Here is a 24,512-nt window from a genome sequence, read left to right on the forward strand (position 1 = left end):
CCCTGCCGCCCCGGGCGCATGCGCACTGCTGCGAGGGTGTTAGGTAGTGGCGGGCGGCGGGCGCCGGCGTCCGTCCTCAGTCCGCCCCGTGTCCCCGTCCACTCGGGCGGGCAGGGCCGCGACCCTCCGGGGCAGCCCCCATACCGGTCCCCGGTGCCTGTTGGCCGCCAAGGGGGCCGTGTTGGGGCCGGGCTGTGGCGGTTGGGGGGTGCTGGGCCCTGAGCGCTGCGTACAGGCGGGCCTGTGAGGGCGGTGTGGGGCGGCCGGGGCGGTGAACGGTGAACGGTGGGTTTTTTTGGTCTCTGCCCCGCTCGGGCTGTGGGTGCTGTGGAGGGGGGGGGGTGCGGGGGAGGGTGTCAGGGCAGCTTTGTGGTTCTTTTGGGGTACGGGGCCGGGGGGGGGTCGCGTTGGGACCCGTGCAGCAGCAGGGGCAGAGGTTGCCGTCAGTCCTGGCTGCAGGATCACGTCTCTGCAGGGAATCCAGTGCTCCTCTGGAGCTCCCTTGTGCTCATCAGATTATCTGGATACCACACGTAGCATCTATATTATTAAAGCACTTGCGTGGAGCGTGTTGCAGCAGCACCATAACAGCGATAGAGGCGCTTTCCAGTTTTACGCAGACTTTCTCATAAAGGTGTCAGGGAAGTGTGTTTCCAGGCAGTTGTGAAGGAGATGAGGCATAGAGGAGGCGACTGGCCCTTGGAGCCAAGCTGTAAAGGTTTTGGCTTGGGGAGGAAGTGCAGGGGTAGGGTACGGAGAGGAGAAGCGGAGGAGCTTACAGCTTTCAGGAATTACTGAATTTATCCACCATCTCAATCTCGTGCATGGTGAGACAAGCTCTGCAACTTGTATTATCCCTGTGTTCTTGCATACTGCATTTTTTTTCTCCTTTCTTTCTTAGTATAGCTTGGATTTTCATCCAGCCCAAGCCACATTTTCCAAAGCGTATGACATGTCAGCAGTTTTCTGACAGTCCGCTTCCTTCAGAGTGTCTCTTTGATGGTGAAGGTCCCTCTTTGACATAAAGGAGTTTGTAGATGAGAAAGAGATGGCAAGGTGAGAATGTAGCTAGGCATGCCATCCTCATACGTAACACTGACTTTTCAGTGATAGGTAAATGATGGTGCTGCTTAGGGACTGAAAAAAGTTACACATTTCATATGTGGATGTAGATGAGTTGTAGGAATGTTTTCCTTAGCTAGAGAAAAATGTAGGATTTTTCCTGAACTGTGTTTTATGCATTGTCTGGTTGAAAGGCAAGGGGAGGGCGTGTGTATTAAATGAGTAAGTGAGTAAGTACACTTAGTTTTTTCCTGAGTAATTGTTCTGGCTTTAGCAAACTGCTTGACCTCTCCACGCTCACCTCTCCCATGTCAATTTATATGATAATGCAAAATAGGTGTTTTTATTTTCTTCAGCTTACGCCATACTCGCCAACCCATGGTACAGAGATGCTAAGAGCCAAGGATGCTCTCCTGCGCCTGTGGCCCCACCGCTGCACGTGTCTGGCACAACTTCCAGCCTGCCGGTTCGCATGGCGTTCGCTGCACAGGCAGCCGCTGCACCCCGAGTGGGCTGCCCTTGCTGAAAAGCAGCTGAAAGGCAAGAATCCAAAGGATTTAATTTGGCACACCCCAGAGGGGATCGACATCAAGCCTTTATACTCCAAAAGGGACACAAAAGACCTCCCTGAGGAGCTGCCAGGGGTGAAACCTTTCACTCGAGGACCCTACCCAACCATGTACACATATAGGCCGTGGACTATCCGCCAATATGCTGGCTTCAGTACAGTGGAAGAGAGCAATAAGTTCTACAAGGACAACATTAAAGGTAAGACCACTGATTTGGGAAACAACATTGCCTTGCAAAGCAATGGGGAACATTCATATGGTGAATTACATGGCAAATGTGATTATTCCACCTTGTGAGTTTTGGTTTCTGATAGGATCTTCCCAGTGGCACTGTGTTTCTTTATTACTGGGAAATTGGATCATTTCTGAAACTGCCTTTGCTTCATTTTGCTATTGAGATGGAAAAATGAATGTGTTAAATGCTACTTTTAGTTATTCTGCCTTAACGCTTTTAGAGGCATAATTTGGCTGCATGCCAGGGTCCAACCAGCAGAGATCATGAGCACTTTACGCTTGTTTTGTGACCATGAGAGAAGATTTTAGTGGAAAAAAAATGTTGAACTTTTTCACTTAGCTAAACTTCTGGTGTTAGTGCATTCTGGCATTTTGGGTTTCCATCTCGTATTATACGTTTTAAATGAACTCATAAATTCATATGAATAGTGTCATTCATGGTGTATTAGTAAAGCCAGCTTCCTAAACGTATGGGTATTTTCCTTATTTGAGAGCAGTTGTCCCAATATTTCTGCAGATTATTGTGCTTTGCAGCAATTTGTTTAGCTAATAGCCGGAGCGTCATCATGATACACTATTGAGCTAGGCATTGTAAAACCACTACTAAAAAGTTGGTTTTGATAGACTGAAGCATTAGTTCTACACTAGCCATGCATCTTAGCAATTGTTTGAAACTAGTTATAACCTTAACAGTCAAAACAACAGACCACTGAAAGTTATCTTCGGAGTAATACATCTGTGACACTTTTATTTCCCACTTTACAGTCCCTCCTACTCAAAACATAACTGTTTGGGCTAGGGGGGAGGAGTTGTTTGGGGATTTTTACCTCATGCAATATCATGGTTAGCTAATATGAAGCAGGTTATTAGAGGTTTGCAAATAAACATTTCAATAGATAGATTGTTCTCAATATACTCTGTCTTACTGCTGAAGGTTGCTGCTGAAGCAAGAGTGCTAACACTTGGGTTACCTGGTGGCACAGCTCAGTTACTCAAGAATGTTTGCTGCCAGGAATTTTTCATCTTTATTCAAGTTTTGACATTGTGATGCTGTAATTTTATCTTGTTGTGTTAATGGTTGTATTAATATTGAATTATTTAGCATAGATCCTGAATCTGACCTAGTTAGTTGTAAAGCATTTTTAATAATTCAATTAAAATCTCTCTGTAATTAGAAAAATGCTGAAAAAGAGTAAATTATTAGTTTTCTTGAAATTTCTATTGCTTGAAACTAGGCAGAAATTTAAATTTTTGTCATTGTGCGTCAGAGCTAATACCTAGCTTTTCAGATCAAAGATGATAGCTGGTATCTGACAAGTGCTGCTGATGTTGAGAAGTGGATTTGCAAATGCAGTAGATAGAGTTACTTCAGGAATAGCAGTGCTGGTCAGAGGGTGAATGCCTGGGGGTAGCAGGGTTTCAGGTACTGCTTTCAGGTTGCAGTAACAAATCTGCAAAGAGCTCTAACTGTCCCCTTCCCTGCTTTATATGAATGATTTTCTCCTACCGTAGATTTAGTAACACATCACTTTGCTTTATGAAGAAGCAACGTATGTCACTAGAGCCAGGGTAACAACCTGTGTGCATGTGTTTAATTTGTGATAAAGAGAAGGTAATGTGACATAGTTTATCTCACTTTTATTTCCAGCTAAGCTAAGTAGAATTTCTGTATATAAGCCCTGATACCATCTAGCTATGCACATTTATAACTTGTGGCTAAACTGTTATTCAGTAATTTAAGCACAATAAGCTGGTTTTGTGGCTGAGCTAGAAGGACTGCATTTTTTTTTCCTCAGTTAAAAGCTTTTTTCATTTAAAGTCCAAGACTAGAAGACCTTGGACAAGTTTGGGTAGGGGACAGTGTTTAACATCAAAAATCGGTTTGTCGTCCAAGCCTGGATCATGTAAAATAAAATTAATAAATTTAGATACAGTTCTAATGCAAGTCTGTTCAACACTTCTGAATCTCTCTGTTGTTTTTTGTTGGGTTTTTGTTTTTTTTTTTATTTTTCATTTAGCTGGCCAGCAGGGATTATCTGTTGCTTTTGATTTAGCCACTCACCGTGGTTATGATTCAGACAATCCACGAGTTCGAGGAGACGTTGGAATGGCTGGAGTTGCCATTGATACAGTGGAAGACACCAAAATCCTTTTTGATGGAATTCCTTTGGAGAAAATGTCAGTTTCTATGACGATGAACGGGGCAGTCATTCCCGTGTTGGCAACATTCATTGTAACTGGAGAAGAACAGGGAGTGCCTCAGGCCAAGCTGACAGGGACAATCCAAAATGACATCTTGAAGGAGTTCATGGTCCGAAATACGTACATTTTCCCCCCAGAACCATCGATGCGGATTATTGCTGACATCTTCCAGTACACCTCAAAGGTATTCATTGTTTAAATGTACTTACTTCTGTTATTACATCTAGTAAACTATTTATGAGGCACTTTGGTGAACGAAACAGAAGACGGGAAGACCTGTCATAGTGAAGAATGATGTGGTTGTGGAAAGGGCCAGGAGGAGAAGTTAAGATTCCAAATCATTTACAGCATAAATTTTAAGATTTTTAAGTCAGTCCAAATCAAAGTCAGATTAAGATGAGCCTAAGCCTGAAAGAATGGCAGGAACCTTGGAGACGAGGAACAGACAGGCTGTTCTTTACATAGAAAATAAGAAACGCCACAGTTAGAAGCATTATACAGCTGTAAGTAGGAGCGAAGAGGTGGGAAATCTTGAAGGACTTCTGCTGCAAAATTAAGCACGAGAAAGAGGTAATGAAAGGAGTGAAGTCCTGAACTGAAGACTGGTAGTTAAGTAGTACCAGTTGTTTTCTTAGTTGCATTTTCATTGGAGAGGTAGCACACTGCCTGTAATCGAGAACATGGTGGGTGATAGTTTAAGCACAATAAATAGTGCAAAAAGGTAAAAGCATGTGAAGTAAACATCTGCAAACATCACTTAATAGAGATGGGTTGTATTCACAGTCTACAAAGAATAGATTATTTGTGAACATTGATAGAACAATTATCAGATCCCTCCTTCTGCTGTTGTACCCTGTTGTCTTTTATTTTTACAGTATATGCCAAAATTTAATTCCATTTCAATCAGCGGGTACCATATGCAAGAGGCAGGCGCTGATGCCATTCTGGAATTAGCTTATACTATAGCAGATGGCTTGGAGTACTGCAGAACTGGACTTAAAGCTGGCCTTACCATTGATGAATTTGCACCAAGGTGAGCTAAAGAAATTTGCAAGTATAAAAACTCACTTTTGGTAAAACCTCTATAGAGTTTAATATCAAATTCAGTATTTTTACACATACAAGCATTATTGGCAGTGCTCACATTGCAGATAGGTTTCATTTTGGTTTTGTTACACAGTTTCAGAGGTAGGAAAATAGATCTGGTCCAACAGACACTTAGACTACATCTACACTAATAAACTGAATAAAGTGCATGCACAAGCCCAAGCATTGTCAAGGTCTGTTGTCACAGTTGGTCTTTTGGTCAGAAAGAGGATCTCTAAGCTGTTATATCTAATACAGTTGTGTGTTTGGGACTGCAGAGCGCAGCAAGAGCTCTTGCAATTCTTTTATGCTGTAGTGTTAATGGTTTTTTTCATTAGTATTATTTTGAAATAATTGGGAAAAATGCCTAACAAGGGGAAGTTCAGGTGGTTCAATTTACAGTTGCAAATTTCCTAAAAATAAAATTTAATGTTAAGCAAAATATTGTATTTTTGTATAGTTACTGCCAAACTAAGCAGAATCACAGTTTCAGTGGTCTAGTTGATTTACAGATTCTCTAACTCTACAGTGAGTCTAAAAAACAAAAGACATGGTTCATGTAGCCTGTTGCACATTCAAGCTATAGGAGTCAGCTGAAGTAACCTGTTTCTGAGATCTGTGGCAAAATGAAAGTGGATTATGTAGAAAAAGATACAGCCTTATTTTCAGATTTTCTAGTGATGGAGAATCTGTAAGAGCTTTTGGCAAATTGTTTCAGTAGCTAATTCACTGTTAAAAAAGTGCATCTTCAGTATGATGAGTTTTACTGGCTTTAACTATGCATGTTTACATTTATGAAGCATAGAAGCTGTAAGTAGGAAAAAGTAGATCAATCAGTCTGTTCCTTGATATGCTATCCAGTATGATGTTCAACATCAAACATCAACATCAAACTGGTTTGATTTGGATTTTTATTAGAATCATCAGGAAAAGGATGAAAGCATGCTTACAGTATGTAATGTATTCTCATTATAAGTAGTTTGTGAGCATAACTGCACTAGTAGATTGTGTCTAGGATCATTCCTTGGCACTAGAGTGTCACTGTCTGTATTAGTGACTTGCTGGAACACCTTGACCTAGGGCTCCCCCAAAACAGTCCCTGGGGACAGTTTAGCAGTTCCAGGGACCATTGTTGCTGGGAGTTTGACTGCAGTCACCTTGTTTGGAGGCTAAGTCAGTTTACTGGCATAAATGTGTATCATTCTGTAGCAACTAGCATCAGTGTCCAGGAACATTCCCATCATCTTATGTCTGGGTTATATCTGTAAAAGTAAATTAATCGGAGGCCTTGCTGTAGGACTTCTCCTTTACTGAAACAGAGTTACTAGAATGGTTTAATGTTTCATCCTGTTCATGTGCTCTTATTACAGGCTCTCCTTCTTTTGGGGAATTGGCATGAACTTCTATATGGAAATAGCTAAGCTGAGAGCTGGAAGGCGGCTGTGGGCTCACTTGGTGGAGAAAATGTTTAAGCCCAAGGATCCCAAATCTCTTCTGCTGAGAGCGCATTGTCAAACTTCGGGCTGGTCACTCACTGAGCAGGTTAGAAGTTGGACTTTCATCAACTTCCTCATTATATGTTCTCATGGTGTATATCTTAAAGGAGGCTGCAGGTTTTACCCATAAAGGTGCAGCTTTCTGAAGGAGACAATCTGTCTTACTCTGTCTGACAAATGCACATACTAGCATTGGATACATCTTTTTGCTTACGTAGCACAAAAAGTCTTGTTGAGTGCCAGCAGCGTTTCTTCCCAAAATGCTGGTTTATGAAACACCTCAGTATTCTGGACTGCCCTGTAGTGCTCAGGTAAAAGGGCAGAAACTAAAGACTTGCGACTGTATTTACAAAAGGGGTTCCAGTATGGTGATAGGCAGAGTCTCAGTGCCGAACTTTTCATTCTCTGGCTTCATTTTCATTCTGGAATCATTGTCTTAAGCACGTGTGCTCCCAGTCTGATGGATACTGAACTGAGAGTAGGATGCAAACCTGCTAAGCAGAGAGACAATTGCAGAGAGGTGCTTATGTTAGTTCAGGACTCAGAGGATGAAGCTCTCTCTTGGATTTGTCCTGTAAGTTACCTTTCTAAACATAGCTGAATGAGGAAGTAGAGGCACCTTTTTCTCAGGACCACTGGCCTGAGAATCCATTTGAGCAGCAAAGGAAGTCATTCATGTCCCCGATTCTCACTGCTGAAGAGTAAAGTAATGGTTACAGCTGGTCTGTTCTTTGGGTGCGCTATCGGCTCTTCCTGTTGAGTTACATCACAACAAGAAAATAAATCATTGGAACTAAACTAAACCCAAATGAGGTCAGAGCTGGGTTCCAGCTCTTATTCCAAGGCCTGCTTCTCAATCAAAGTCACGCAATATGAGTTATTTTTAGATTGTGATAGCAGCCATTGTTATTTGACTTCTGTGCCTTGGTTTTATTCTTTTTTTCAAAGCAAATATAAAGTTTACTTACGTTACAGGAACACAGTAAACTAAAACAATGGAATTTTCTGAACAGTGGTCTTTGCAGGTCCACCAATTAAAGTTTGTATTAAAAGCATGGTATTATTAATATGACCAAAAATATGTTCAACCGTCTTCCCATGTCCAGTGTAAATATATTTCTGGCTGGATCATAAGCCTTTTTTCCTCTCTAAACGTTGTTTATCTTAATATACCTCTTCAGTGCCCAGTGTTTACTCCTTACAGGTTTCAGAGGGCAAATAGATTTTCCTTTGGCCTGCCTTTAGATAGGTATCCACTCATAAATTAGGTTTTACATTCTTGCTCATCCAAATCACATTTTTCTGTACTTCTTTAAATGGAATACTTGAACCAGAAATGTACTCCAGTGTAGGTAGAATTACCGTGTCCCTTTAAAATAGTGATATTAATTCCATTTCTTTAGGGAAGATAATGTAATTTCACAGATCTCATGATTCATTTTGCCTTCTTCAAGGTCCTATTATATTGGTAGCTCTTAATTATTTTTGATATATTTCATCCCAACTAAACATGTCAAGAATTAGGTATGCAATCTGAGCTACTGTTAAATTTCCTCAATAATCACAGTGTGTGATTCTTCACTCCATCTCAGAAGATAAGTCACCCCCTGGAGATCATGATAACTCCTCTTTGACTGTAAAGGCACGTATATACAACTAAAATGTCTAGATGTCTGAAAAGAGCAGGTGAAAATTTTGACCTAAAGGCTGAGATTATATTCTGTAATACTGACTCTATTTCTGTACCTTGTACTCCAGATTATCCATTTGTTTTGGCTAATATCCCAGTTCTCCCATAGATATCTTCCAATTTTATAGCACCAGCAAATTTCAACTGTAATTCCTACCTTTTTGTAATGCTGTCATTAATGAAAATACTAAGCACATTTAGTTCCAAAACAGATCTTGACTAGTAACCTGACAGATGTGCTATTCACTGCTCTGAGAATTCTGGAATCTGAGAATGGAGGACATCAGGACTATCTGTTCCATCCTCTCCGACTTGGATTTGTTAAGTTCTTTGAAACACCACTAAATATAAGTTAGGCTTTGCTTTGTTATCATGACCAGTGTACTCATACACTGATAATTTTGGCTTTCATTATGGATTGATCTCTTTGTCCGAGATATTGATAAGTGATGCATCAGTTTGGTTGGATGTTTATTATTGACTGTTTTCTTTTTCAGCTTTTGTTATGATTACAGTGTTTCAATGGGGAATCTTGCATTCATTTCATTGCGGTAATATATGTGTGACTAATCTACCTCAACCCCGTGGCAGAACTGTTGAGCTTCAGAGCTCTCCTTTTCCTTCCAGGATCCCTTTAACAATGTTATCCGTACTACAATTGAAGCAATGGCTGCGGTGTTTGGAGGTACACAATCTTTGCATACAAATTCATTTGATGAAGCCTTAGGTTTGCCTACAGTGAAGAGTGCTCGCATTGCTCGGAACACGCAGATCATAATTCAGGAGGAGTCAGGTATTCCTAAAGTGGCGGACCCCTGGGGCGGATCTTACCTCATGGAGTGCCTCACCAACGATGTCTATGAAGCTGCTTTAAAGGTCAGTTTACACAACCTTTTATGTTTTGTGGGAAAATTTTAGGTATGGGAGTTTTGAGAGATGTCCTTTAAGGGACTATTCGATAAGTTGGTAACTTCTAAAGAGGGAATTATTTTACACTTATGCTTCAGTGATTTCTTTGTAAATTAACTTTACGAATATACAGTGTATATTTAGAGAAAGAGAGACTTCAGCCTCCTAGTAGACTACATTCAAAAGGGAAATATCCCAGAGTGGAACAAAAAATCAAGCCCTGCAAAGTCCCTTGCACACTGAAGACTCCCAATTTGCTGGGTTCTCATGTTTTATGTGTAAGAAAAAAAAGCGTTCAACAGAAGAAAGAGTCAGACCAACCTACTTAATTACATGCCTACTCATGCTTGTGGTGATCTGCTTTGAGACTTTAAAACTAGGGATTACTGAAAGCAAAGTTTTTTAGCCAGTCATGTAGGCAGACAATTGTCTGGCCATACTTGAGTAGTATGCAGAATTTAAGAGAATTTTTTCTGTTGGATCAGCATATTTTTTTGTAATAATGTTTTTAGCTGCCAGTTATTACTTGTATGTGAAAAGTACTATGCAGGAGTGGTCTTACTGGTGGCAATCCTGCATAAAAATATAGGCCTACATGTCTAGCCTACAGCTAAAGCCAGTGATTCTCCTTTTGAGCAAATTACTGCTCTTATGTAAAGTCCCAAATTAATAAGCTAATGTAGCCCAAACACTAGCCCGGGACTGTACAGACACTGTTAGCACATTGTCTGATGTGTGGTTTAGGTCTTTGTCAGCTAGGATACTTCTAGACAGTGCCAGGCAAGGTCTGATGGCCGTTTTCAGTAGGCAGTTTGAATGTGGTCAGCATGTTTTGGAGCTGAATAGGCTTCTGCTGTGTGAGAGCTGAACCGTGCCATGCCACTTGTCTTCAGGATCAGAGAACTGACCCTGGCTTTTTTCAATTTATTTGTGTTTGTATACGTGTAACCATAAGAGCTGCTTGGCAGGCAGAAGTCAGTGCAGAGTCAAGGTCTCAAATTTTAAGCCTTTTCGTCCATGGGTGTTACTGATTGAACAATATGCCATTCACTGTTATTGAATTAATGGAGTTTTGGTCATAAAAATGCTCTTTTGTTTGAGATGTCTCTTAATTTATACCAAGACCTGTAGTCAGAGACATGGGGATAGGAAACACACTTTTAGAGCACAGGATTGTATATATAGATATAATAAAAATTTGGATGGCAGTACAAGTGCAAAGCTCATGTTGTGAACCTTGCTACTACTCATTTTCTCAATCCTTTTCATTTTGCAGCTTATTGAGGAGATTGAAGAAATGGGTGGCATGGCCAAAGCTGTTGCTGAGGGGATTCCCAAACTTCGTATTGAAGAGTGTGCAGCCCGAAGACAAGCCAGGATTGACTCTGGTAGGGAGCAGGGAGATGAAAGAAGGGAAAACTGCCAGTAGAATACCTTTGTATAAATGTTTTTTACACACATTTTCATTGCTTTTTTTTTTTCTTCTTAGTTTAGGAGTAGCAGATTGTGAGCGATAAAATGGTAATATTTTAGTTTTATGTCAGTGAAAGCTTCTGGAAAGAGGTAACAGTATGTATGAAATACAGTACCAGTGTGAAAACAGTCTTGCTTGACATATTTAAGACTAGATTAGACAAAAGCACTAGAAAGACTATTTTATAGGAGTATTTTGGGTCTTCAAGTTAATCGCTTAAATTCCGTGACTCCTAAATCATGACCGCCAGCAGATGGCAATATTGAATGTATCTGGCCAAATTCCTGGTTTTGTTTGGGAGCTGCACATTTTTCCTGAAGACCAGGAAAAATGCAGTCATCTCAGATTAGAGGATGATGCAGCTCTTTGTGAGATACACATATATGTATGTGCATATGTACACATATAGTAAGTATATGTGGAGATGTGTATACGTGTGCTTATAGCTCTATTCTGCTTTTTGTAGTCTGCATTCCAGTAGCAGTCCAGTAAGAGAAAGTAGGGATAACTCAAACATAAAAGAAGTTATATGAACTTTTTTGTTTGGAGGATAAATTTGAAGCAGGTCTTTAATTAAGACCAATACAGAGTAAGCAATAAAGTTCTGTGTTTTCTCTCCCAAGGTAAATTACTTAATGTTGCTTTGAAGAGTGTAGTAATGTTATCAGGCACTGCAAATAAAAATGGTTGTCAAGTCCATACTGGCTGAAAGCTAAAATACAGTTTTCCAACATGAAAAATTAATTTTTATTCATATGGAGTAGTTTTAGGTAGGAACTTCACTTTCTTGTTTATCTGGTGAATCAGAAATGTAAATGCAGAGCAGTGCAGGAGACCAGCACTTCTGCTTAATTCTGTAAGATTCAGATATGTAAACTTAAAGAGAAAAATAACTAATGTATATTAGTGAGTCATTACTAAATCAGTTTGTAAGATAAATATTGTTCTATTTCAAATCTTTTTTCTGGCCCAGTATTCACTGAGTTGAATGTTCATGCATCTAATCATGTCTCATCATAAAGTATGGAAAATGCAGACTTAAGCCCTTCCTATAAAAACAAATTTTAAGTATTTGAAATGTATATAGTTATAAAGAAAAGTGCTGCATTATTGTGTCTTTTCACAGTAGTTTGCAAATGTATTCTGAGTTTCTGGTGTTTCCACTGGAAATAGGGTCTGAAGTAATTGTTGGAGTAAACAAGCATCAGCTAGAAAAAGAGGAGACAGTCGAAGTTCTGGCTATTGATAATACTTCAGTCCGTAGCAAGCAGATCGAGAAGATCAATAAGGTGGGAACTACCTTCTTAAAAATGAAAGTTCTTGTAACTGCAAATAGAACTTGAGAAATACTAAGGAAAGGTGGCTTTCCAGAAACTTGACCCTCAAATTTCTGAGAATCTGCTCTAGTCTTTAAGAAGCTGGATTTCTGTTCTACTTCAGTGGAAGCTGATGGAAAAATCTCAAGAAACACAGTATTAGAGTCCAAACAAAAATGGTTTTGTTACGTTCATTTGGTTTTAGTCATTTTATTTTGGACAGTCTTGTGAATACATCTAACCTTTCAAAACTGAGAACTTTACATTTTCTGAAAATAAGATAGAAAGTAGCTATGCAGTGTTTTGCTCTAAAAATATGTAACATTACTTAATCACTCAGACTCTGGTGCAGCTTGTCAAGTGCTATTAAGGGACAGGGTTATGGAACCAGCAATCAACATCCACTTTCATAATTAGTAGAAATGTAGATAGAATGGTTTAAGAGTTATTTCATGGATTTGTACACATGTTTTAAGGTCTGAAGCACCTTTTCTAATCTTTTTGACATATATAGCATATATTGACAATTGACAATTCCATGCCTTCAGAAGTAATATTTGAAATCAGAAAGTCTTACACACTTGACTTCCCAGTTTACCTTGTAGTTTGTTTGAATTTAGTATTTTTCTCCTCCGCTTTAGGTGAAGGCTAGTAGAGATCAAGCAGCAGCCCAGCAATGTCTCGCTGCTCTAACGCAGTGTGCTGCTACTGGGGAAGGCAACTTACTTGCACTTGCAGTGGAAGCAGCACGTTCAAGGTATGGGGGTGGGGGTGAATATCCAACTGCTGTCTAAAAATCAATGGTTCATTTTTATCTTTCAACTGATCTTGGGTATGGCGTCAGTGAGGTTGGTGTCTTGAATTGTTTTGGGTCTTTTTTTCCAAGGTGGAAGTAAAAGATGGCTGTGGTTTGACATTGTAAGATAGGCTATTACATTTTACAGTCTCTTAAGGCTATGCTTTAATTTCTCACAAAGAATATGGATACAAAGAGTCTCGTATGAAATTATGTTGTTCATACACATTGTGTTGTTTACAACTCAGACTTACCAGTTTCAGGATGTAACTAGGTTTCTCTGTCACCCTGCTTATTCATAGGTCAGGGAGCTTAAGAAGTGTCTGAGATGTGAAAATGGATATTCACAGTCTTCTTATGGTCTGTTGCTTCATCCTTCCTTGCACCACAGATTGGTGTGAAAACATTTTTTGATTGAAAGAGAAACAAGTTTACTTACACAGGCAAAGAATAAAAGACGCTCTTGAGTAGAGCAGTGAGGCATCCTTTAGAGTCCAGTGGAACATTTACTTTTTTCACCTAGGGTGCTTTTAAGACTGTTTTATTCCTGCTTCAAAGTAAGTGTCAGTCTCTAGAATAGATCATATCTGTCTGTTCCTTAATTAACTAAATGCCTCAGAAATGATCAAACCAAATTCAACCCTTATTGGGGCACTGTCCTGTTTTTACTGTGATATCTTAAATTCCTTCTTTCCCTTTCCTTGGACACTTAACAGCCAAATTTTGGGCACATCTTCTCCCGCAGAGAGCTTGTCACAATTCTAGTAGCACCATGTCTTTGAACTGTAAAGGTCACAGGAGGGTAGTGTTAGATATACCGGGGATTCGTATTTTCTGTACCAAAATGGACCAGTTAACTGCTAGTTTCTCTCCTTGGTGACCTTGGTTTTATTATTTGTAAAATAATAAAATGGACTGCAGATCCATTTTGTAAGTTGCAAACACAAAACTTAACTCTGCCCCAAAACTATATATGGAATGTGACCACACAAAGAAGTTGTCATGGCATCTGATAAAGAGTGTTTGAAGGAGGATTGTGACCTCTGAACATTTCTGGGAAGCCCTTCTGTTAGGGGCAACATGGGAAAAGATTTTTCAAGTAAGCACATTCATCCTTCACAAATAGTAGACAAGTAGGCCAGTATGACCAGCATATTAGTGACAGATGCCTGTCTCCTACTGAATGGAAAATGATGGGGTTTGATCATGAAGACAAGTAATGTAATTCAATTGAAATAAAAGGAGTGGCAGAGAATTTTCAGCGTTGAACTATGGAAAAGACTCCATGGACTAATACGGAGATTTCAGTGCTGACAAGCAGAAGTAGAAAAGTCATTTTATTATTGTAACCAAGCTAATAAGGCAGGCCAAAGGTGCTAGGGAATAGGGAGCAGTACTGCCTCCCTTCTGTGCCTCATTTCTCATGAGAAGCCACATCACAGGAAAATGGGTGTAGTTAGGTAGAGCTATGATACAGATCGTGCTGAGTTATTTCTCATCTCTTTCATCTGCGGTGCTGTTTTTCTGTCCCTCTCCAGACTTGCAGTTGCTGCAGGGCCAGCCATCGGTGGTGGAAAAGGAAGTCATGAAGTGTAATGTAGCATGTAGTGCTGCTGCTTTGTCTGCCTGGTCTGTGTCTTCATGGTACTTTGTCACCTGATGACACAGTGCTACCTCTCACGACTGGTGAAATGCAGTGGGGCAGTGGCAGTGGTGTGAGACTGAACAGACAGAAGGTGACAGTCCTAACAGGCACATTATGGTCATTGACTTTCTTTCTTCAAATTCTATTTCTGCAGCATAGCCTCTAGAGCTGGTTGTGAACCACTGGGAGAGAGTCACAGCACAAATTGCTAAAGGAGATAGATCCTGTGCCTGACAGGACATACTGAATTGAACAATATCCTCTCTGGCCATCACAGTTGTGGTTGTATTTCATCCCGTTGACCTTGTTCAGTTGCCCAAAATCTTAGCGAAGAGCCAAGCTCCTCTTATCTGGAAACCCCTGCTTCTGAGGAAGCTCAGGGAATCTCGGAACAGTTGAGGGCTCTGCTATAGCACAGTTGGTCAACAGTAATTCTGAGCAGTGCAGAAGTTCATAGGATGCAGCCTACAGTTTATGTACAAACATGCTGTCCTTGCCACAAGACACGTCATAAGGGCTATAGGCTAATAAAATACAAAAGGGAGAATATAGCTATCTTTTGGTCTCCACTTCAAAATTTTAACATGCAGTTCCGCACAAGGCAAATGTGAATGACAGTCATATGAAGGAAACACAAATGTATACAATGAAGGCAAAGTGACTTCTGTTCCATCAATTTTGCATAATTATCTAGTAGGTTTTTATTAGCATGCATTGAAAAAACTGTAAATTAATAATAATAATTGTTGCTTATGCTACTTAAGTTTTATAATAGTGAGATGAAAACGGTTGTCTCCAGGACAAAACTTTGCTGTAAAGATAAACAGAAATGGGAGGGATTTTATATATCCAGATTATAAAGAACCCCTCCAGTGTAATGGCTAGCTGATTAAAGGAAAGCATAATTGTCATTAAAAATATGCTTTTACTCTCCTGTTAAGGAAAGAGGCTGTATTCCTGGCTCCAGACAGAGCTATTCCACTGTGGATGCATAGATGGCAGCCACTGATGCAACAGGACTAAGAACTAAGCAGAGATTTGAAAAAAATGTTTATTGGTAAATAGTAGGAAAGCATTCATGAGTAGTTTAAAAGCAAAACTCCTATTATTACTTAGGAACTTTAGATTTAAAGCACTGCAGAGACTTGGGGCAGAATTTTCAAAATATTCTAAAGGGATTTCAGAAGCAGTATTTACAGAAGAAAGAAATGTATTTCATTTTTGTGCAGTACACAAAACCCCTTCATCCCAGCCACCAGATTATACTTCAATAAAACTGATAGTCCAAACCATTTATTTTTCACTTGTTACATGAAACTTCCATTCACACTTTTACATAGGAAGAACAGAAAAGCACAGCGCAACTATATCTACATGTGCTGTGCTTCAATTTAATACTGACATTATACTCAGATGCTGCTTCTGCAAAAGAGAAGGAAGAGAAAGATTTATCTAAGCTTACAGTCTTCTCTAGAAGAAAAGACACGTGTTATGTCACTGTAAGCCTTCACCAAACTGCCAGTGTTTACACAGGAGTAAGTCGTCAGTGTTTATGCATGGGGTGTATCTATATAAGGCTGCAATCTGTGATGTCTAGCACTCTGAGAGGGAGTCCGTATTTCTAGATAATACCTTTAAGTCTGCTGCAGACTTGCTTTTTAACCTTGGAGAAGTCACTTAATCTAGCACTTACATGGTTTACTTTTCAATTTTTTGTTAGTAATATCAGAGAGCAGTAATATTAATAAGATTATTTAGAAGTCCTGAAAAACAAAAACTGATGATATAAGTGAGTAAGGTCTGAGAACTATTGTAACTCAGGTAGTGCTTGCTAAGCTTTCTGAGATGCTACTGATGCTGTAAAAATGAAGCGTATTACATATTGTTGTCAATGGGTTCTGATGCAATCGTGAACAGGTTGCTTTATAACTAATGCTTTTTAAATCATTATTAATAAATAAATTCAAAGCTAAGTTGTATTCACACATAGCCATAAATTTGGTATCCGTTTGCATTAGTGGCTTTTGTAGACTATGATCCTCATGATTCCAGATATGAAGTCCTTAGTGCACTGAGGAAGAAAATGGATAAAAGCAAAGAACTTTACAAATATAATTCCAGAAAGCCAGGGGGAGGGGAGATGGCAAAAAGTGGTCAAGACTGTGTTCCAGTGTGATACTGTCTTCTAGACAAAGCAGGCCAACCGTGAACAGTGATACCTAGAGATAAGAGGCCAGCTTCAGGCATATGCATTATACAGATCTTGCCTATATGTTCAAGATGGGATTTCTGCCATTTTACATTAGCGTAGTTACAGTTTATAACTATGGTTAAGTTTGCTGAGTATTAAAAACATGAGTAGCAAAAGCTAGGGCGGCTCACAGGAAGTAAAATGTCTCTCAAATTTACTGAAGGATTCAGTTAATACAGCAGAAATCCATCTTCTGTTACACTGGGTGCATGGCAGATTGCACAAGGTGGGAATCAGATAATAGCTACTGAAACTGCAAACAGCAGAAGGAAAACTGAGTACAATTAATTTGGCTATCCCCTTCCGAAAGTATGTAGACAAGAAGTTGCATCTTGTCCAAACATCCTTCGAGCATTTTATATAAAAGCTTTAGAGGATGCTTAACCTAATATTGCCTCAGAGTAGGTTATAATTAAATGCAATATGACAGGAGAAAATGTGGATTGCAGGGGTTTGTAACATGCTTAGCAGTAGCTGAATGAATGGGGTTTGGTCTCTATATTTGTAAGCATACTTTTAAAGTGTTTTGTAAGAGTAGTATTTTTTCTTTCTTTCCTTTGACGAAGTTTGCAGCAAGTCATATTCATTCCTTAATATACACAGATTGTTTAGTCTTTTTCTGTTCAAGTATAAGCTAAAATATATTCATCAAAATATTTTTGATGAAAGATTTCATCAAGAGCTTAGTAGCGTACCTTCAAAATCATTACACAGTACTGACTCCCAGGTAATTTCATACCAGAAGTAAGAAGCTTGCTGCGATGGAGCTACTAGCTGAACTGCTCTTGTCTTTTTTGGTACAGTCTGCATTATAGATTTTACACAAAAAGGTAGAAACCATTAAGCATGAGATTTTTACATGCTTTGGGACAGAGGCTGTTATTTCCGATGTTTGTACAAGAAGACAGCACAGCCTACTTGGCTTCTAGCACTTGTGCTACAGCAGTAAAATGTGTATTATTTCTAACATGCACAGTGTCTCCAGTAGCAAACAACGCTTGTAACTTGCATGTAGATGGATTTCCCAGATTCTTCTGCATCTCAGTGGATAAAGGAGCTATGTCAGGAGTAGAGAAGAAGAAGAAATACTAAAATATAAACATCAAGGGAAAGGCAAACAAATTCCAATTAAAAAGTTAGGCTTCAGTCTTTTCTGTGTGTTCTTCCTTTTTTTTTCTCTTGATTTATATTTTGAATTTTAGTATGAGTCCAAATGCAAGATCTTGCAGTCTGAGCCCAAAAAAATTCCCAGTTGAGAAAATTTGATTTAATTTCCTGAAATATTTTGCCATGCAATGGTCCCTCTATTGCCTTGTCACTTGTAAAATCGCTTCTCACATCAGCAAAACAGTATTTTCTTAAAAACACTTTTGCACGTTTTATTAGTGGATGACAGTGGGGTGAGTCAGATGTTCAGAGTTGTAGCACCAAAGGGGAAACAAGTGTAATTGAATTTGTCCTGCAGCAAGGCAAATAGTTGGGCCTCTGCCAGTGATTTCTATATTCTGTTTTCATATAAGCCTCCTGATAGCATTAATACTTTGTTTCTGTATCTTAGATGCACCGTTGGAGAAATAACAGATGCAATGAAGAAGGTGTTTGGGGAGCATAAAGCCAGTGACCGAATGGTGAGCGGAGCTTATCGCCAGGAGTTTGGAGAGAGTGATGAAATTCTTCATGCCATCAATAGGTGAGAATAGCTTCCCAGGAAGCCAAACACAACCTCACATTTAATCCATTAAATATATGTGCTACTCACTGTGCCCTAAAAAAGCGTTCCCCAAACCTGAACGCCATTTCCAGAACAAAACAAAGACCTGCACAGTAATTCTCATGCCTGTAAGCAAGTAAGCAGAATGAGAAGTAGGTGCAATAAGAGAATAGTTGAAACTTAACAGAACTTGTATTTGCTTGCAGACAAAATCCACTGAGATTGATGTTATGATTTGAGGATTTTGTTCAAATCGACTAGGCAGCCATAGGATTAAGAAGCTGAGAAACATTGCCTGAAGTCCCTATACATTGGATTGCTTCTTTTGAAGACTCTGTAATAGTAATCTCTACAAATATTTCCAGCAATTCATATTTGCAAAACCTGGTTTTGGTCTGCCCATAAGGTGTCCCTGCAACTTCATTCTTACTGTTCCTAAAATTGTAAGGCTAAAATCTGTCTGGATTTCCACACACAACTTCCAGTCTACAGGTGTTACTTACTCATATCACAAGGGAGAAAACATCAGAAGATGGTAGTATGTGTGAAAACAGTGCCCATTTGTGCCTTTTGTCAGCTTCTGCCTTTGCTGCTGTCCTCTTGGGTAAAGAGACTGAATTGCTGTAGTGGGTGGTGATGTAATATTAATCGATGCTCGTAAGTCCCTGCTGTGTTGGGCCTTACACATTAAAGAGTTACAGAATGTCTTAAAAGGGAATTACTTGATGGCTTCACAATAGTAATGTTTAGCCTGACTTGAAAGTAGTTGTGCTGGGGGATGTCACCATCATTTTTTATTTTAAATATTTATTTTAAGTTTAAGTATTTGTAATTATGCATTTACATGAAAAGGAACTGATGCCTTGAGAATCAAGATGTAGCTCCTTTTCTTGCATACCTGCCTTTATATCCAAGGTCATATGTACCAGTTAGTAAACATGGTAATGAAACTGGATTTACTACGTGTCTCCTTTGCATAGGCCCTCGAAAGTGTGATTTCACACTTGCCCCACACTTAAACCAAGCCCTGGGTTGCAGTGACTCGGGTGGTTTTAGCCTGGCAGGCTTGAAGCACCTAGAGCTGTTCTTGTTAGGAGGGAGCCTGTGGGTGGGGAAGTAAGAAAACAAGAATTTGGAAACAGAAAACAATACAGAGAAAAGGATTTAAAGATATCACAAATCAATTCAGGTACTTAGTTCATTGATATTCTCAGCAGTCCTTAGGAATAGAGAAGGCAGGCCCAACTCCTGTACGTCCTCAAGCAGAAGCTTTCTCAGTCTGCTTCTTCAGGCTGTCTTGACATAATTCCTTTTTAAGCTGCCAGAGTTCTTATTTTTTCCCTCTTACATAATGAATATTCCTGTCCTGGAATCATCTCCTGAGGCTGTTCAATTCTGTGCTGATAAATGCTTTATCTAGAGCATTTTTTTCCCCAAACTAAGCCACTAGATTCATAGCGTGATCATCCCAGCCAGGTCAGCATATGGTTTCAAGGTGCACCAAATCCATACAACTCCATCATTGGCAGAATGCTCAGAACAGTACAATATTAACCCCCACCCCCACCCCCCCCCCACCCCCCCCCCAAAAAAAAAAACAAAACCAAACCTCAAACTTTTTATTTCTGAGAAGTGGTAATCTTAGTGTCCCACTCAAAGACAGATACTGGCGGTACATGGATAACAAGCAGTAAGATGAAAGATTAATATCTGAGGCTGTGGTTACACAGTCACTTTAATACAACAGAAATATGAACTGCCACTAACGAGAAAAAGGGAGGCACTGGAATGAGTGCACAGAATGGGGGATACAGTAATCATTTTCTGGACAGACTTGTTCCCAGTTGAATGATGATGATGCACAGTATGATGTCTAGGACCCATCTCTATAGCCTGTGTGCCATGCAAGTACTTTTGAAATAATTGGTCATATTATTCTTAAAATCTAAAAATTGTGTTTTAGTTAGTTGTAATTCAGCTCATTAAGCCCTCAGAGAATTCAGTATTTTGTCCGTTAGAAAGCAGAAAAGTATTGGAGTGGTTATCTGTAAAAAAGAATGTTTTATTGTTGAGACTAGTAAATACAAGAAATCAGTTAGTAATCATATAACGTGAATATTAACATAGTATGCGGACTACACAGTCAAACCATGACTTAGAAGATCTTTTTATTTGATGTACAGAAACAATGCTACAGTTGCAGCCAGTGCTTTTTTTATTTGTGGAAATACTTCTAATGATTCTCAGTGACTTACAATGATACAATATGTGTTTTCAATCAGAGTTAACAAGTTCATGGATCGTGAGGGGCGCAGGCCTCGTATACTTGTTGCAAAGATGGGTCAAGATGGTCACGACAGAGGAGCTAAAGTTATTGCTACGGGATTTGCAGACATTGGCTTTGACGTGGACATAGGTCCCCTCTTCCAGGTAGGACTGATTGAGCAGTATCCAATGTATTTCAAATGTACCGATTTTCCCTCTAATGCTTGTTCAGCAGCCTGGCTGGGGCTATAACTTCTCACATAATCCTCTTTCTATATAGACCCCTCGAGAAGTGGCCCAGCAGGCGGTTGATGCAGATGTGCACTGTGTTGGTGTGAGCACACTTGCAGCAGGTCATAAAACTCTTGTGCCTGAACTCATCAAAGAACTCAACGCCCTTGGCCGGCCAGACATTCTCGTCATATGTGGAGGTGTCATCCCACCTCAGGTATGGGTCAACATCATTTCCATCAAGACTAGGAGACTGCTTTATTTCTGTCTGTGCTGTTTTTAGCTATTTCCCATATTCTGTTAATGTCAGAGGTGATTTACAGCGCTGAAGGCTACTGCGTACAATCACCAGGGTCAACACAGATCTGTAAGGTGGTTGCGGAGTGCTGTCAGGTCTCATTGATCTGGTTTTCTGTACACCATGTCCTGGTTTAACTTACACTGTTTGTTGGATGGAATATTAAGTTGTGTTATGAAAAGATTAGCCTCAGGGAGATGTTCCTTATGCTCTGTTGTTTCCGATTACCAGTACCTTGCATATTACTGATAAAGGCTAGCTCCTGTCTTAAGAGACTTTATGACTTCCAGTAACGGTTCAGAAGAGGTACAGCAAGTGACTAAGACACCTGGCAGGTCCTAACACCTACAGGCTACACATCTCATTCACTGTTTAGCCTCTCCTCATGATCCCCTTCGTCAGGCCTCAGTGTTGCCTCTCATTATGCCCTCTGCTTTCTCCTAAACTGTTGAACAGTTTGTTGGATTCCCTTGCAGTCAGATCTGTGCTTTTGTTTTAAAATTTTCCTTATCTCATCCACGGTTTTCCCTGCTGTATCACCTTTAGGGTCGTCTTCTGTCTAGGGAGATTCAAATTGATTTTGCATATAAATCTCCTGTTGCTCCCTTTTCCCAGACTTCTTCCTTTTCTAGCCAGTTAGGTAAGTGTTCAGGAATGACAGACTTTCAAATCAAACAAACAAAACTCGGTAGTATTTTTCTAGGAGACAAACTGTGTTCTGTCCAGTCTCTCAATGGGATGGTACTAGCTTGTGGTTGGAAAAAGTATAATATATCCTATACAGAAGTAAGAGACACTACAAAACTGCTTCCCAGGTCTTTCTGAAGTTTCAGGACAATCATAAAATTAGAGTAACTTAGATTGCAAGAGAGCACTGGCAGTTACCTGGTCCAAGCCCTAGTTTAAAGCAGTATTTGCGAAATTAGAAGTTAGGTCAAATTTAGATTAGGTTAGTCAGGGTCACGTCCAGTTGACTTTTGAATATTTTCCAAGGATCAGACATTAGTCTGATTCTAAACAAATAAAACCTTTCCCGTGGATTTTTTTAAATATTTCTTTTTTACCTCTGAACTACCATATTTCTCCCATTTCCTTTGATGCTGTGCTGCCTCTCTCTGAGACTTGTTGTATATGCTTTCTCAGGCCCAGCATATGGGCTAGAGCATATACCAATTATACCAATTATAAAACAATTATCAATTTTCTGTTGCACTGTTAATTATAGATCTTAAATTTCTTTTTGAACAGGATTACGACTTCCTGTATGAAGCCGGCATTACCAGTGTGTTTGGTCCAGGGACTCGTATTCCAAAAGCAGCAGTCCAGGTGTTGGATGATATTGAGAAGTGCCTGGAGAAGAGGCAGCAATCTATGTAATGCTGAAATGTCACACAACGCAACCAGCCTTATACTAATCGCTTACAGAATGTAATCATCAGCAAGGGATGGCCAGCCACATACCTTTGGTTCCACTGCCCCGCGGCCTGGTGTTTTGTGCTTTCTAAGAAAGTTGTAAATTCTCTGCTTGTTCTATTTGAGGATTATTTATATATGTACCCACAAGAAAATTTTATCTCTAGAACTATGACTTCAGGGAATGAAGGGAATTCAGTAGGTGGGTTTGGTTTTTTTTTTCCAGATATACTGATAAATAAAATATCTGTTCCAGCTCTTTGGTTGATCTCTTTTGCATGCAGGGAACTTCTTTTGAATTTTTTGGCAGGCATTGTAGACCTAGAAGTCTTCAGGCAAAATCACTAAAGTTCAGCAGAGATGTGATTGAATCCAGCAGCACTTTGATGTTAATCTGACTTAACTCTCTTTAGAAATGTGTAAGTAGATAAACCGTAATTTTTCAGAGTTCATGGTTTGTTTAATAAGATACAAATCCAGTAGTTGGCAGTAACCCGTATAGGAGCAGCTGTGCACTTCCGCTCTGTCTGCATCCGTGCCCTTCCCTGGTACTTCATTATTTCTCAAATGAAGTTAATTTCAGTGCTCATTCTCCCTTGCTTAGTTCTGTATTTTTGTCCCGTATTGTTCTTGCTATCCCTGTCTATTTAGCAGTTGGACTTTCTTCAGGTAAATTGATCCTAAATTCTTACCATTTTTGTCTCCCCTCCAGAAGGATTTTGCTTTATACATGTGAAAAGTCCTTTGTGGAATCCATACAAGGTAAATGGGGTGTGAGAGTCTTTTGAGGGGCAGTCCCTGGCATTATGGCCCTGTCCCACTTCACTTCATTTTGCCTTGTTGCTCATTGCATCCCATCATAAAATGAGACTACAGCCTCCCTGGGATAGTGCTTGTATCTGCCTTATGGTGGAAGAGGCTGTAGCACACTTCTACGATGTTCAGCACCATCATACCTTATTCAAAATGAGATTGATGCAGTTGGCTAGAAATTGCAGATCCAATTAATAGCATGGTATCCTCACTTCAAAGGTTGCAGTTGAACAGATCTGATCTTAAAGTAAGCTTGTTTAATGGGGCACTTGCCAGTAGTCTCACTGCTCAGAAACAAGAAGGTTGAGTGCCTTGCTGTTTTCTTCTCTCTGTCTTTCTAATTAAGGTTTAAATTATTGATCCCAAACCAGACCTTTGCCTTGAGAACTCCTTGGGCGTTTATTCTCAACTATTTATAAGTATCTAATTCCCTCCAAGAAAGATTGGTATGGTTCAAACCAGGATATACAGAAAGTGACAACAATTAAAATACTCGTTTATGTCTTTTCACAAGCCTTCTTGCTTGACGACTGGAAAAATACATAGTCAAAGTGTCAGTGACTTCTAAACTTTGTAATGACAGTCATTTCATTCATTTCTTTCTGTCTGTGGTTTCTCTGCTCTTTGATAATAATATATGTCATCTACCTGTGTTTGCCGTACAGATTCTGCTTTTTTTTTAACTCTAATGATCTTTAAAATCTGCATCTTGTTCCCTTGAATTCAATAAAAAAATCCCCACCAATTTCAGTTGGAATCACTCCAGGCCTTCAGTACTTGTAGGAGGGCCCTTTAAAGCTCTAGATTGGGACTGACTAATGTACATTGATTCTCTCTTCTCGTACCAAGGTTGGAAAACAAAATGGTGAGTCTAGGGTAAGAATAGTTTTCCCACCTGGCACACAGTGTTTGTATTAGGCCCTTTAAGGAAAAAAATATTCAAGTGAACAGACTTTTCCTTCAAGCGAGTCATCGGTTCACTGCCTAAGTAGAGATTCCTTATGGGATGACAAGCTAAGATGGAACATGCTTTCCCCATATGTTCTGTGCT

At 39.7% G+C, this 24,512-nt stretch overlaps 1 protein-coding gene across 4 annotated transcripts; it reads left to right on the forward strand.

The window, feature by feature from the left end:
- The first annotated feature begins 16 nt into the window (after positions 1-16).
- On the forward strand, positions 17-24,113 carry MMUT (methylmalonyl-CoA mutase). Of its 4 annotated transcripts, none has more exons than XM_030037543.2 (13): positions 17-110; positions 1,419-1,830; positions 3,884-4,251; positions 4,943-5,100; positions 6,524-6,695; positions 8,967-9,215; positions 10,525-10,636; positions 11,896-12,011; positions 12,680-12,795; positions 18,289-18,420; positions 20,724-20,871; positions 20,987-21,154; positions 22,484-24,113. In XM_030037543.2, exons 2-13 carry the CDS (start codon positions 1,452-1,454, stop codon positions 22,610-22,612), a joined length of 2,247 nt encoding a protein of 748 aa, XP_029893403.1. In that variant the 5' UTR covers positions 17-110; positions 1,419-1,451; the 3' UTR covers positions 22,613-24,113. The 4 variants fall into 4 exon arrangements, with proteins under 4 accessions (XP_029893403.1, XP_029893404.1, XP_029893402.1 ...); XM_030037544.2 differs by lacking the exon at positions 17-110 and adding an exon at positions 162-285; XM_030037542.2 differs by lacking the exon at positions 17-110 and adding an exon at positions 401-827.
- The last annotated feature ends 399 nt before the right edge of the window (positions 24,114-24,512 follow it).

The sequence above is a fragment of the Aquila chrysaetos genome, chromosome 15, assembly GCF_900496995.4.
Source record: "Aquila chrysaetos chrysaetos chromosome 15, bAquChr1.4, whole genome shotgun sequence".
NCBI classification, from domain to species: Eukaryota; Metazoa; Chordata; class Aves; order Accipitriformes; family Accipitridae; genus Aquila; species Aquila chrysaetos.